At 37.1% G+C, this 14983-nt stretch overlaps 1 protein-coding gene across 8 annotated transcripts in view; it reads right to left on the reverse strand.

The window, feature by feature from the left end:
- The window catches only part of DMD (dystrophin), a 2402664-nt gene that overhangs the window by 1408821 nt on the left and 978860 nt on the right, over positions 1-14983 (reverse strand). For all 8 annotated transcript variants that reach the window (XM_025277237.3, XM_045164452.1, XM_045164449.1 and 5 more), the window contains one exon: positions 14546-14695. In XM_025277237.3, coding sequence (XP_025133022.3) covers positions 14546-14695 — 150 coding nt within the window. The remainder of the gene's footprint in view (positions 1-14545; positions 14696-14983) is intronic.

The following is a 14983-nucleotide window of genomic DNA, read 5'->3' on the forward strand; positions in this document are numbered from 1 at the left end:
TAACTGAGTCACTATGTTGTACAGTAGAAATTAAACGAATTGTAAATCAACTATACTTCAATACATTTTTAAAGTTATAAAAATTCCTACACAAGAAAATAAATATATAGAAATACTCAATCACTGTGCTGTGTAACAGGCAGGAACTAACACAGTGCTGTAGGTCAATATTACTTCACAAGCAAAGAAACTCTTAACAAATGAAATCAGATTTATCGTTACCAGAGGTAGGGGTTTGGGGGAAGGGGAACTAGATAAAGGAAGTCAAAAGGTACAAACTCACAAGTATAAGATAAGTAAGTACCAGGGATGCAATGTAGAATATGATATAGTTAACACTATTTTAAGCTATATATGAAAGCTGTTAAGAGAATAAAGCCTAAGAATTCTCATCACAAGGAAATTTTTTTGGTTTCTTTAATTCTGTATCTATATGAGATGATGGTATATGTTGACTAAACATATTATGATTATCATTTCATGATGCAGATAGGTCAAATCATTAGGCTGTGTGCTTTAAACTTACACAGTACCTTGGATCAATTACATCTCAAAGGTGGTAAAGAACCCGCTTGCCAATATAGAGATGCAGGTCCAATCCCTGGGTCAGGAAGATCCCCTGGAAAAGGAAATGGCAACCCACTCCAGTCTTCTTTCCTGGAGAATCCCTTGGACAGAGGAGCCTGGAGGGCTATAGTCCATAGGGTTGCAAAGAGTTGGACACGACTGAAGTGACTTAGTGTGCATGCAAAGCTAGAAGAAAAACAGGATTCAAATGAACAGCCATCTGAAGAGGTGTATCCGTGATGACTGGAAGGGTCCCCAGCACAGAACCTTCTACCTCTGTGGAGGTGGAGGATGTTACCCTTGTGGTGTTAATGTGTTCACCAACCTGGAAGCTTTCTGAACTCCATATTATTACGATTTTTAATGGAGGTTTTATCCCATATGTGTGATCAATTATCAACTCCATTTCCAGTCCCTCTCCCCTCTCCACAGAATGGGGGCTATGGTGGCCAAAATATCCAAGCTTCTAATCTTGGTTTGGTCTCTCTATTGACCAGCCCCCATTTAGGAGCCCACCAAGAATCTCATTAGAAGAAAAGATATTCCTATTACCCAGTAAATTCCAAGGAGTTTAGTGTCAGATGCTCCTATCACTCAGGAAATTACAAAGGTCCTGTGAGCTCTGTGTCAGGAACTGAGGTCAAAGATTAAATATCAGAACAAAGGATGCTGCTGCTATCCCTATTTACAAGGATTTTAGGAGCTGTGTGCCAAGAGTCAGGGCAGAGACAAATATAAACATGTTTCTTATGTTACAAAAGAAGGTACAGCAGATAGAAGAGAAAAATTATTTTCTAATTTTAAAAAATAAAAATGAAACATACTATCTTGTCTAGTTTTCTTAAAGAAAGCTGGGCTACTGGGTTTATTATCTGTGTGTAAATGTTACACAGGCCAGTTTTTTCCTTCAAAATGTAATCACTCTTATCCAATCATTCAATTAAAATTATTATGAGAGCAAGTCGTATAGTCTACCACTCAGCTCAAAATTAAAGTCACCTTGAACACAGATACTTGGCATAACAGTCTGCTTGCGGTGCACTTTTTTACATAAAGATAATAGTTTCAACACAGAGCATTTAACCCAGGAAAGTCAAAATTTAAGATGCCCAATATCCTTTCTTCCCAAGTAAGGAAAGAAAGTGTAAAATTTAAAAGATGAAAAATGTAATACTAAAAACTATATCCATTGCTAACACTCAAAAAATTAGATTAAAATTCTACCTTTCAAAATACTAAAGCAGTTATCGTTTGTTGATCATCTTCACTGAAATCTTCTTAAATGATAATGTTCTGTAGAAATGAGCCTAAGTTCTGTAACTCCTGCATAAATTCAAAAGCAATTTAGGTGTAAAATTAACCAAATATATAAAATGACAATTGGGGCCGGGATTATGGGCTGGCAGCCTTGCAGCCGTGCTGTGCTCCATGCTTATAAGGACTCAAGCTTGGTTTCATTCTCTGCTGTCACACTCTTAAATTCTAAATTTTTGAACAAGGAGCCTGCATTTCCTCCTGTATTGACCCTAAAGTTAGGTAGCTGATCCTGATTGCAATCATTTGGGGAAAATGTCCAATAGCTATAAGGTTGAAATAAGAATCCAAATGAAACTGGGTAAGTCCAAGAAATACACTTTTTTAAAAAGCATGAAATTTAAATTAGATGCGCTGGGACACAGTGACCTACTGGTAGAGCAAAAATGAATATCAAGTGAATGACTTTCAAATATGATTATAATTGGAAGACTCCAAAAACTAGTCTCTTAGGTATCTCAGGATATAATTTAATACATCCTGGAGATACTGGATACATTAACTGAAAATAATGGAACTCAAAGTCCCTTTTCTATCTACTGTCCACATGACTGCATGAATATGGTTGAGAATAATATGATTATTTTGCTGGTAATTATGGGAGAAAATTACATAACTGACTGTTTCCATTGAAAACTGTTTTACTGACTACTTCTGAGTCTACTTGGGGAAGGAAATCCAACTAAACCATAACAAACCATCTTTGGGGCTTCTCAGATGGTTCATTGTTAAAGAATCCGCCTGCCAAGGAGGAGATGCGGGTTTGATCCCTGAGTCAGAATGATCCCTGGAGAAAGGAATGGGAACCCACTCCAGTATTCTTGCCTGAAAAATCCATGGACAGAGGAGCCTGGTGGGCTACAGTCCACAGGTTCACAAAGACTCAGACAGGACTAAGCAACAACAACTGAGCCTACCTTACCTTTCACTAACACTTCTGAATTTATCTCTACAACACAAGTGATATTCCAAATGCTTTCCACTCTCACTGTCTCAAAGGTACCGACCCTCTGTTCTTTCAGTCCAATTTTTTCATGCCACCAACCCAAGACACCCTAAAAAAGAGTTAGCTCACTTTCAGGTACAGAGTCTTTCATGAGTAAAATATCTCAGCCTCTCTAATCTTCACCTGAAATTATCTTTAAATTATCTCAATTCTTTTTTTGGTCCAAAGTTCTTCCTTCCATTTTTGCTTACATCTCCTCTCCTGTAAGACCTTTCTCTTACACAGGAAATACATACCTCTATTGGATCTTTCCTCAGATGACAAACAAGCTTAAACCTTCACTGTCCTGACAGTCAATAAGGGGTAAAATTAGTTCTCTTCTATTACTGAAGATACTGGCCTTCTCTCTCTTTTTCTGTCATCAAACATCTTTTTTTTTTTTTTCACTTTCAAAGACATGCTAATTCTTTGTTTCCTGCTTTAGTGAGATATATTTGACACACAACATGGTGTAAGTTTAAGGTGTATGAGAGGTTGATTTGACACATTTATAAATTGCAAAATCATTACCATCCTTGTATTAGTTACCATCTCCATTCCATCACATGATTACCATTCCTTCTTACCAAACATGAAGGATAACTTATCTTTATGGCCTTTGCTTTTACTGCTGCCTATTTCTTCTTTTACATTAGTTTAATCTCACAGTTGCCCCTCTAGCAACTGAACAAGACAACTAAAATTAATAAGTGAAGGAGTAAATGGGAGTTGTACAAACAGATCCAGCAGGTAGAGACTACTTTTGTAAGTACCAGGTTCTGCTATTCACGTATGGACAATTTAGGGAGAAGGAAGTAAAAATTATTTTATGCATTTTATATGCCAAAGAGGATGTTGAATATTAAAACTTGACTGAATCTAAGTTCCCTAACTCTGTATCACTTTAAAGAAAATTCAGAAGTTTATAATATTTTACTCTGTACCTATAGTAACTTTATCTAGTTATCATTAAAATTAGACATATCAAAAATCTTAGTACATAAAAAAAATCTGATCAGTAATTTAATATACAGATGTATTCTCATTGGCCTAATATTTCTGCTGAAAAATTATACTTATACCTTAGCAGTAAAACAAGTGAAGAGACAGCATGTAAAAAAAATTGCTTTCTGTAATCACTCGGAGTATAAGGTTAATATCATCTCTGTATGATGAAAGCTTAGGTGTAGACAGAAGCCAAGACATATTTTTTTTTCTTAAGGACACACCAATTATAAAGAGGTCTAAAAAAGAATCTAGTTCAAAAGAAAAAATATGAGTGGCTTATACACCTCTTATTGCCTGTCAGACCACATTTAGATCTGCTAAGACTAGCTTTCAGATCTGCTGGAAAGAGAATGTGAAGACAGACAAGAGCACAAGATTACTTTAAGTTTCTGGCCTGAAAAATATAAAGAATGAGTTGACATTAACAGGAATGGAGAAACTGTTGGGTAGGTCTGATAAGAGCTTGAATCTGAGTATGTTAAGTTTGAGCTGCCCACTAAATAACCACATGGAGACATAACAGAAGGGTGGATATACAGCTCCAGAGTTTAGGGCAGAGGTATGTACTAGAGATGACATTTTGAGAATCATTAGCATGTAAAGAATATTTACAACCACAACACTGCAGAAAGTATCAAAAGGAATGAGTGAAGAAAGAAGATAGCATGAAGCTTAAGAAATGTTTCCTTTACAACTGGGTCTAGTTCAGCAAAACTTGTTTCAGAATTCTTTCCTATATGTTTATTAGTCAGATTGGCAGGAGCCTTACCTTCTAGTGCCTTCTCTGGTGGCTCAGGCGGTAAAACCATCTGCCTACAATGTGGGAGAACCAGGTTCGATCCCTGGGTCGGAAAGATCCCCTGGAGAAGGAAATGGCAACCCACTCCAGTACTCTTGCCTGGAGAATCCCATGGATGGAAGAGCCTGGTAAGCTACAATCCATGGGGTCGCAAAGAGTCGGACATGACTGAGAGACTTCACTTTCACTTTAGCTTCTAGTACCATTTTTGTCAATTTTTAAAATTGAAGTATAGTTGATTCACAACATTATATTAGCTTCAGATATACAACATAGTGTGGAGAAGGCAATGGCACCCCTCCGGTACCCTTGCCTAGAAAATCCCATGGACAGAGGAGCCTGGAAGGCTGCAGTCCATGGGGTCACTGAGGGTTGGACATGATGGAATGACTTCACTTTCACTTTTCACTTTCATGCATTGGAAAAGGCAATGGCAACCCACTCCAGTGTTCTTTCCTGGAGAATCCCAGGGACGGGGGAGCCTGGTGGGCTGCTGTCTATGGGGTCGCACAGAGTCGGACACGACTGAAGTGACTTAGCAGCAGCATACAACATAGTGACTAAATATTTTTATAGATATTGTATTTAAAGTTATAAAATAATGGCTATATTTTTCTGTGCTCTACTATATATTGCTTATTTTATACATAGTGGCTTGTATCTCTTACACCTATACTCTTAAATCACCCTTCCCCCTTCCCTCTCCTCACTGGTAAATACTAGTTTTCTCGCTATACCTGTGAGTCTGTTTCTATGTTGTCATATAAATTTGTTCATTTCATGTTTTAGATTCCACATATGAGTAATAACATAGAGTGTTCATTTTTCTATGCCCTAGGTATTTCACTAAGCATAATACTCTAAGTCCATCCACATGGGTACAAATGGCAGAATTCCACTCATTTTTTTTGGCTGAGTAATATTCCATTGTGTTTGTGTGTGTATGCTACATCATCTGTATCCATTCATCTGTTAATGGACATTCAGGTTGCATCCGAATCTTGGTTACTGTAAAATATGCTAATGAAGACTGGGGTGCATGTATCTTTTCAAGTTTATATATACATATATATTTTTTTTTTCAGATGTAGACCCAGTATTGGAACTGCCAGATCATATGGTAGTTTTGTTTTTTTCTTTTTAGGAATGTCATACTGCTTTACATAGTGACTATATCAATTTAGAAATCCATCTACAGTGTACTGCTGTGGTTTAGTTGCTAAGTCATGTCTGACACTTGTGATCCCATGGACTATAGCCCACCAGCCTCCTTTGCCCATGGGGTTTTCCAGGCAAGAGTACTGGAGTGGGAACCCCTTACCTCCTCAGGGTATCTTGCTGACCCAGGGATCAAATCCACTTCTGCTGCACTGGCAGGCAGATTCCTTACCACCGAGCCACCAGGGAAGCTCCTCTGGTGTACTAGGGTCCCCTTTTCTCCACATCCTCAACAACATTTGTGATTCATATACTTTTTTATGTCAGCTATTTTGACAGGAGTGAGACAATATTTCACTGTGCTTTTGATTTGCATTTCTCTGATGATTAACAATTGAGCATTTTATTCATGTGCCTCTTGGCCATCTGTACATCTTTCTTTCTTGTACCATTTTTGTCAAAAAGATTTTCTTGTCTTCTATTTTTCAGCCTGTCTTAATCGGGTTGGGCTTCTATAACAAAATACCATAGATTAGGTAGGTCAAATGGCATACATTTATTTCTCACTGTTCCAGAGGCTGAGAAGTCCACAATGGAGGTATCGGCAGATTCAGTGTCTGGTGTGGGCCCTCTTTCTGGCTTACACATGGCCTTCTTCTTGCTGTGTGCTCAGAATGAGAGAATCATCTCTTTCATGTCTCTTCTTATCAGGGCATCTATGATCTTCCTTTTGGAACTTCTTTGCTTTAGCAAGGCTCTGCTGAGGTAAAATCTCAATTTCTGTTTCTCTGAAAAATGTCTAATTTGCCCTTGACATTGTGGTTGGTTCAGAATTCCAGGATGAGAGCAATGCTTTCTTTTCAATACCTTGAAAATACTTTTTTAAAAATTTTTTCTGATTCTTTTGTTGTAGCTAAAAAGTCCAATGCCAGCCTAAGTTTCATTCCTTCAAAGATGATCTGTTTCCTCTCTGGTTGCTAATGTGAATTTGTCTTTGGAATTCTACAGTTTGTGAAATGTCTAAGAGTGCATTTCTATTTATTTATGCTGCCTGTTACAAACTGTGGTTCCTGGTTAAGTAGCTTGGCTCTGGAAATTATTTGTCACTGCGTGTGTGCATGCTAAATCACTTCAGTCATGTTTGACTCTTTGTGACCCTATGGATGGTAGCCTGCCAGGCTCCTCTGTCCATGGGATTCTCTAGGAAAGAATACTGGAGTGGGTTGCCATTCCCTTCTCCAAGGGATCTTCCTGACCCAGGGATCGAACTCATGTCTCTTACATCTCCTGCATTGGCAGGTGGGTTCCTCACCACGAGCGAGGGAAGCCCTATTCTTCAGGATCCTTCACCTATGCCTGCCAATCCATTTTCTTTATTCTTGTCTTCAGTTTCCCATTAGACAAAAGTTAGACGTTCATCACTTTTTCCTGATACATATTTTGCCTTCCTGTTCATACTGTCTACCTCTTTAGGTTTTGGTACCATATTCTCTATGTTTCAATTTCTTCATAACTCATTTTTTTCCAATTGTTTCACATACATTAAACACAGCCATTATTTTTCCAATTTCAAGAGAGATAATTTTAATTTTAGGACATATTTTTATCTTTTTCAAAATCTTTCATATCAACTTTTAGTGTCTTATTTCTTCATTCAATTCTATCATTTATTTATTTAATATTTCACCTACTTATTTTGTACTAATTATTTGGCAATTCTAATACCTGAAATTGTATAGGAGGTAGCCTAAATTCACTCTGTGTTGTGATTATTTTGCTTCGTGGTGGCTTGTTTTCTTGTGCTTGGAGCTCATCATGAGCTCAAATGTCACAAAATTTCATATGTGAGACTACTAAAGCACATTTCTTTCTAAGAATTTTCATTTGCTTCTCACTAGTGTGAGGGTCGCAAAGAGTTGGGCATGACTGAGAGACTGAACTGAGTGCAAGGGTGCTGCAAACGTGCAACTCAGTCAGTTCACTCCCTCAGTTATGTCTGACTCTTTGTGACCCCATGGACTGCAGCACACCAGGCTTCACAGTCCATCACCAACTCCCAGAGCTTGCTCAAACTCATGTCCATTGAGTTGGTGATGACATCCAACCATTTCATCCTCTGTTGTCCCCTTCTCCTCCTGCCTTCAGTCTTTCCCAGCATCAGGGTCTTTTCAAATGAGTCAATTCTTCACATCAGGTAGCCAAAGTATTGGAGCTTCAGCTTCAACATCAGTCCTTCCAATGAATATTCAGCACTGATTTCATTTAGGATAGATTGCTTTAATCTCCTTGCAGTCAAAGAGACTTTCAAGAGTCTTCAACACCACAGTTCAAAAGCATCAGTTCTTCTGCACTCAGCTTTCTTTATAGTCTAACTCTCACATCCATATAGGACTACTGGAAAAACCATAGCTTTGACTAGACAGACCTTTGTTGGAAAAGTAATGTCTCTGTTTTTTAATATGCTGTTGAGGCTTGTCATAACTTTCCTTCCGAGGAGCAAGTGTCTTTTAATTTCATGGCTGCAGTCACAATCTGCAGTGATTTTGGAGCCCTAGCAAATAAAGTCTGTCACTGTTTCCATTGTTTCCCCATCTACTTGCCATGGAATGATGGGACCAGATGCCAAGATCTTAGATTTTTGAATAGTGACTTTTAGGCCAGCTTTTTCACTCTCCTCTTTCACTTTCATCAAGAGGCTCTTTAGTTTTCTTCACTTTCTGCCATAAGGGTGGTGTCATCTGCATATCTGAGGTTACTGATATTTCTCCTGGCAATCCATATTCCAGCTTGTGCTTCATCCAGCCCAGCATTTCACATGATGTACTCTGCATACAAGTTAAATAAGCAGGGTGACAATATATAGCCTAGATGTACTGCTTTCCCAATTTGGAAGCAGTCCATTGTTCCATGTCCAGTTCTAACTGTTGCTCCTTGACCAGCATATAGATTTCTCAGGAGATGGGTAAGATGGTCTGGTATTCCCATTACTTGAAGAATTTTCCACAGTTTGCTATGTTCCACATAGTCAAAGGCTTTTGGGTAGTCAATAAAGCAGAAATAGATATTTTTCTGGAATTCTCTTGCTTTTTCTATGATCCAACCGATGTTGGCAATTTGATCTCTGGTACCTCTGCCTTTTCTAAATCCAGCTTGAACATTGGAAGTTCTCAGTTCATGTACGGTTGAAGCCTAGCTTGGAGAATTTTGAGCATTAATTTGCTAGCATGTGAGATGAATGCAATTGTGCAGTAGTTTGAACATTCTTTGGCATTGCCTTTCTTTGGGATTAGAATGAAAACTGACCTTTTCCAGTCCTATGGCCACTTTTGAGTTTTCCAATTTGGTGGCATATTAAGTGCAGCACTTTAACAGCATCATCTTTCAGGATTTGAAATAGCTCAGCTGGAATTCTATCACTTCCACTAGCTTTGTTCATAGTGATGTTTCCTAAGGCCCATTTGACTTCACACTCCAGAATATCTAGCTCTAGGTGAGTGATCACAGCATCATGGTTATTAAGATCATTTTTCTATAGTTATTCTGTGTATTCTTGCCACCTCTTCTTAATATCTTCTGCTTCTGTTAGGTCTAAACCTGCAGCAACTTTAACTAAATCTCTTGCTTGGAGATATGTTGACTGCTACTGGTAATAAACACTCAAATAAGTGATCCTCACAAGAACAGGACTATGGTTACACATTTTCAGATGAGATGATTATAATTATTCTTACTATTGATTTTATACTTAGAGTAGGGGAGAAACAGACATATTTTTATATTGGGCTCTTTTGCAGACAGAATGCCACTATCCCTCATTTTACTGAAGATATAACCTTAGTTTTACATAGACTCTCTGTTCACCTCCCCTCCATTAGCTTGAGCCTGAGGCTCTGATTTCTACTATCTCAAATGGCTTAACTTGACCAAAATCTGGGTGTCTAGTTTTAGCTTTCAGCACTGAGGCAATGCAAGGGGCAGTGCTCATAGTTCTACTAGCAGGACTAGTTTCATCTGATGTTTTTTTATTTTTTTGTCCTGGCCTTTAAAGTTTTACTTATACTTCCCAGCAAGAGAGAAAACATTTAAAGGTATAGTTATTGGAAATTTCCCAGCATCTTGATGTTTTGCACAGGGCATTTTAGAAAACTGAATCTGTCTCATCCTTTGGAATGGAAGTCAGTCTTTTCTCAATGCATATGGAGTTAATCAAATCTACCTCATAAAAATAATGTGGGGATTAAGTTTAATACCATTTATAACTGTACACTACAAGGACTGACATAAACATGCCCTCAATAAATTATGACTTTTACTATTTATATTATTATACATTGATATTTTCTAAGAAGTAAACATATTGATGAAATCATAAAGCACATTCTTTTATTAGACAAATGGCTTTCCAATAATAATTTTGACCTCATGACTAATATAGAGTCACTTACTCCCCTGGGTTACTTTATAGTTTTCCTTCAATCAATATTTGTCTATTCTTCTCTATTTCTGCTAAGGAAGATGTGACACTGAATGACCAGTTCAAAGTCATAATTACTGGAGCAATTAATGAGACCCTCATGCTGCCTATCTTCAGCGTTACTACTAAAGCAGAAACAACCAATTTAGATTTTTCTTCTTGTCTTTTAGTGTCTGCTATTTAATGATAGGTGAAAAACGTATAGATGACTTTAAGAAGATCAGAAATAGAGATGTTAACAATATATAAGATGAAATAATCACTAATCAAAAGAACTGGTAAAGGCTTTGGACTTCTGAATATGTTTGCTTTTAATATTTAATACTCTAAAATATTTTAAATTAATCATCCCTAATATTTTTAAACTCATAATCTAAGATTTCCTAAGAAATTAGGAAACCAGTTATTTGCAATATGTACTTCTTACCAAGCAGCTCTTATTTTTAATATAAGGAAAAGGTCACTGAGATTGAAGTTAGTATGGTCAACCAGTCATGTGTCTGGGCTCTAAGAGTAAAGAGTTGGGTCTAAACATAATAGTGTTGTAGTCTTTGATACCCTTTCCATTTCTATAAAATGTAAATATAGAAGACTTTATAATATAGGTTATTGAGATAACACGTGAGAAAATGCATGTCAGACATTTGGAGCAGTGCCTGAGCCTTTGTAACAATTCTACTACTACTGCTATTATCATATAATACATTTTGCTATATTGATAACACATCTTCTGTAGCTTGGTGGTGGTGGTTTAGTCGCTAAGTCATGTCCAACTCTTGCAACCCCATGAATTGTAGCCTGCCAGGTTCCTCTGTCCATGGGATGCTCCAGGCAAGAATACTGGAGTGGGTTGCCATTTCCTACTCCAGAGGATCTTCCCGACCCAAGAATCAAATCCGGATCTCCTGCATTGCAGGCAGATTCTTTGCTAACTGAGCTACAAGGGAAGTCCCTTCTGCAGCTTGGTTACTCTGTAATAATTGGATTACTTGGTACCATTTTTGGAAGTGTCTCCTGGTTTGCTAACCATTTCTTAAATCATTACTGTGAGTTGAAAATGTAGTGCCATATGATTATGAAGAGTGAAAGATGCCTTTTCAAGGAATGGAGATAATTTATTACTTATTTGAATGCAAAGTCACACTCTGAAATTAGGAATAGGATCTAGCATATCTCTTTTAAATATTCATAGGCAATAAAAACTCTGGCTGTTTGATTGATTTAACAGGCAACTGAATATTACCTTTGCTCTGCATAATTGCAGTTCTAAGAAACATTAGGTAGGCAATAAAAAAAACCCCACAAAAGTCTGACATAGGCATTTTAATTGAGAAGAAAATGGGCTAAGGCTCATCTTCAAATGAAAGAGCACTTTGTTTATTAACAGAAAAAATAAACTGCCTTTCTTTAGCCAAAAAAAAAAAAAAAAAGGAAAATTACGGCTTTTAAAGATTCAGAGAATACTCCCTAATACCATACACAAAAATTAACTCAAAATGGATTAAAGACCTGAATGTAAGGCCAGACACTATAAAATGCTTGAAGGAAAACACAGGTAAACACTTAGACGTAAGTTGCACCAGAATCTTTTTGAGCTATCCCTAGAGTAATGAAAATAAAACAAATATTAACAAATGAAACCTAATTAAACTTAAAAGCTATGGCAAATCAAGAGAAACCATAAACAAGACAAAAAGACAACCCTCAGAATGGGAAAAAACATTTGAAAATGAAACAAATGACAAAAGATTAATCTCTAAAACATACAAACATCTCATGAAGCTCAATATCAGAAAACAAACTATCCAATCAAAAAATGGGCGGGAGACCTAAATAGACATTTCTCCAAAGAAGACATACAAATGGCTGGCAAACACATGAGACACCCCGATTTTAACTTGTGTCTCCTCTTAACTCTTTGATCATTTCTTTTTTCTTTGTAAACACTGTTTCCTCAGCTGAAAATTTGATGTGGATGTAACTCCAAAATTCTGTTTATTATTTTTTTTAAATCTTGGCTTATCTGGGGTGATCTCCTGAACTCTATAGTTTTAATCAGTATGTAGCCTGAAAAATTTTCCATCTTTACAACTTGTTTAAATCACTCTCTTTAACTCCAGTACTGTGCATCTCTCTTTTACGGATTAGGGAAAATCCCCACCTGGATACTCCATAAGTACTGCAACAGATTTTGTTGCTGTTCTGCCACATAACACGCTAACCTCAGATCTCTGAGTTCACCTGAAGCTTTGGTGACCAGTACGTGCACACACTGCCAGATTCCCACCTTAAACTCCCGTATTCCTCAATTTGATGGCTCTAGGCAGCCCAGAAGTACTGGGATTTTATGCACCCAAGGGCAACCCTCCAACACAAAGGGAGGAAAATGGGTGAATAAATGTTCCAGTTTCCTTTAGCCCAGTGGGACAATTCTAAGTGTGCTCTGTGACACTGGTGTGCTACATGATTTCTTTAAAGCTCCCAGTGGGACTGAGCCCAATAACTCACAGTGGAAACTCACTCATAAAAGCATCCTATATCAGCCTTCCAAACTTTCATTCTCCATTCTCCCCATGTGCTCACTTGCCTTTCTTGGTATCACCTCCAAAATAAACTACCAGCACCTAAGGTCTCAACTCAGGGTTTGCTTCTTGTTACTATCAAACTGAAGCATGCATACTTGGCTCAATGGGGGCAAAAAATGGCATATGATCTTTCACCTTCAAACTAGTTTTTTTTCCTTACTTTCTCAAAGTTGTTTCTGAAAAACACCAGATAATCCATCACCTAAATCAGAAGAAACCTAGATACTTTCCTGGAATTTGCATTTTCTTTCTACATGTCACCATCGGCCTTGCCTTCAACTGAGCTAAAATATCACTTCTTACTTGGTCTCTCTGCCTATAGTCTCCCTATCTCTTAACCTCCACTCTACTCTCCATAGTCTTCGCAGAAGTTACATAATATGATGGCACCTCTCTTCTCCTTCCCTCTCATATATTAAACCCTTCAGTGGTTCCCTCAGTGCATGGTTAAGTGCATGGTTGTAGACCAGACTTTTTGTGAAGCGTAGATCTCCCTGAGTAATTTCACTGATGCCTGCTTGTTCAGGCTCACCTTCAGCCACACCCCCATTTGCATTGGGTGTTCTAGTACAACCAAATATTTCCAATTTTCTGTATGTGCTCGTGGCCACCTGTCTGTAATTGCCCTCCTACAACTGCCTATTTGGCTGTCTCCTATTCTAATTTTAAAATGTAGTTTACAACCAATCTTCTCTAGGAAAGCTACCCCAAATACCTTCCAATGCTGACCCACATATATCTGTGTCCTTTTCTATGTCCTCTAATCCTCTGTAATCACTTTTAATGCAACATTTTGCATCCTATAAGGATATTCTTTTGTTTTTATATCTTAGAACACACTAAAAAATCAATACACTTTTGCTTAATTAATCAATGTCTATAAGTAGTGAAACAGAGGAATTTTCTCTTGTCATCAAACCTTCAAACAGCATCTCACATATTATAAATGCACTTAGCAATTGGATATGAAACTAAACCTCATTATGAGGTGTTTTTTCCTTTTTGACAAATAATCCATTCCTGGTTTAGGAGAGTGTATGCAAAACATTTTTTGATTCAGAGAAATATGTTGTTATTTTTTCAATTTTGATTTGAAAAAACTCATACCATGTGCATTAATTTTAAATATGAAAAGCCCTCTGTTATATATAAATAAAAACTCGTATTATTTGGGAATAAACAATATCCGGTATCTTGGGTACTAATAAAATCACCTGTATTATTAATAGATTACATATGGACATAACAAACATGTGTGCACATGTTTGAAGAGCGAGAGAGAAAGAGATGGGTGATGATGCCTATACATATTGGTTAATCTTGCAGAAGGAAAAAGAACTGTGGTCAGATAAAATCTGATTTTGAACACCAGATTAACTATTTACTCATTTGAAGATCTGAGCATGTTACTATACTTGGTCTCTTTCAGGATTCCTATTAAAATCCATAGTTTATAAAGGTTTTGTAAGATAAATTGATATAACACACATGTAACTATTTCAGCCATGTCTAGCATTTAATAGTTTCTACAACCTGGAAGCTGAACTAATATCTAAAGTAGTCCTCATTTTGCCTAAGAGGCATAAAGGTATTTGCTAGACATTTATGCAAATTAATTTTCAGATTTTTTTTTTTTTTCACTTCGCCTGCCATACCTCTTCATGTAGTTCTCTCCAACGAGAATTAAATGTCTCAAGTTCTTCATTGATCAGTTCATCCATGACTCCGCCATCTGTTAGGGTCTGTGCCAATATGCGAATCTGATTCGGGTTATCCTCTGAATGTTGCATCAAATTTTCAAGTGACTGAAATAAATTTGCAATAATTACTACATCTCTTCTTTTTCTAAATTCACGAATTAATCCAAAATGCTCAGCATCTTCTGATTTACATATAATTAAGTTATAAGCAACCTAAACCAATATTCAACTGGAATAACAAACCTGAAAGATCATTGTTACTTTAAAACTATGATGCTGCTCCATGTGAATTTTCAAGGGCTTGTGGCAGGACTATGGAGTAGGGTACATAAGAAGTGATTCATGTCCACCTGCTTCTCTGAAACTCTACTCTAAAACCTGGAGGATAAGACA

The sequence above is a fragment of the Bubalus bubalis genome, chromosome X (assembly GCF_019923935.1).
Source record: "Bubalus bubalis isolate 160015118507 breed Murrah chromosome X, NDDB_SH_1, whole genome shotgun sequence".
In the NCBI taxonomy this organism is placed as follows: domain Eukaryota; kingdom Metazoa; phylum Chordata; class Mammalia; order Artiodactyla; family Bovidae; genus Bubalus; species Bubalus bubalis.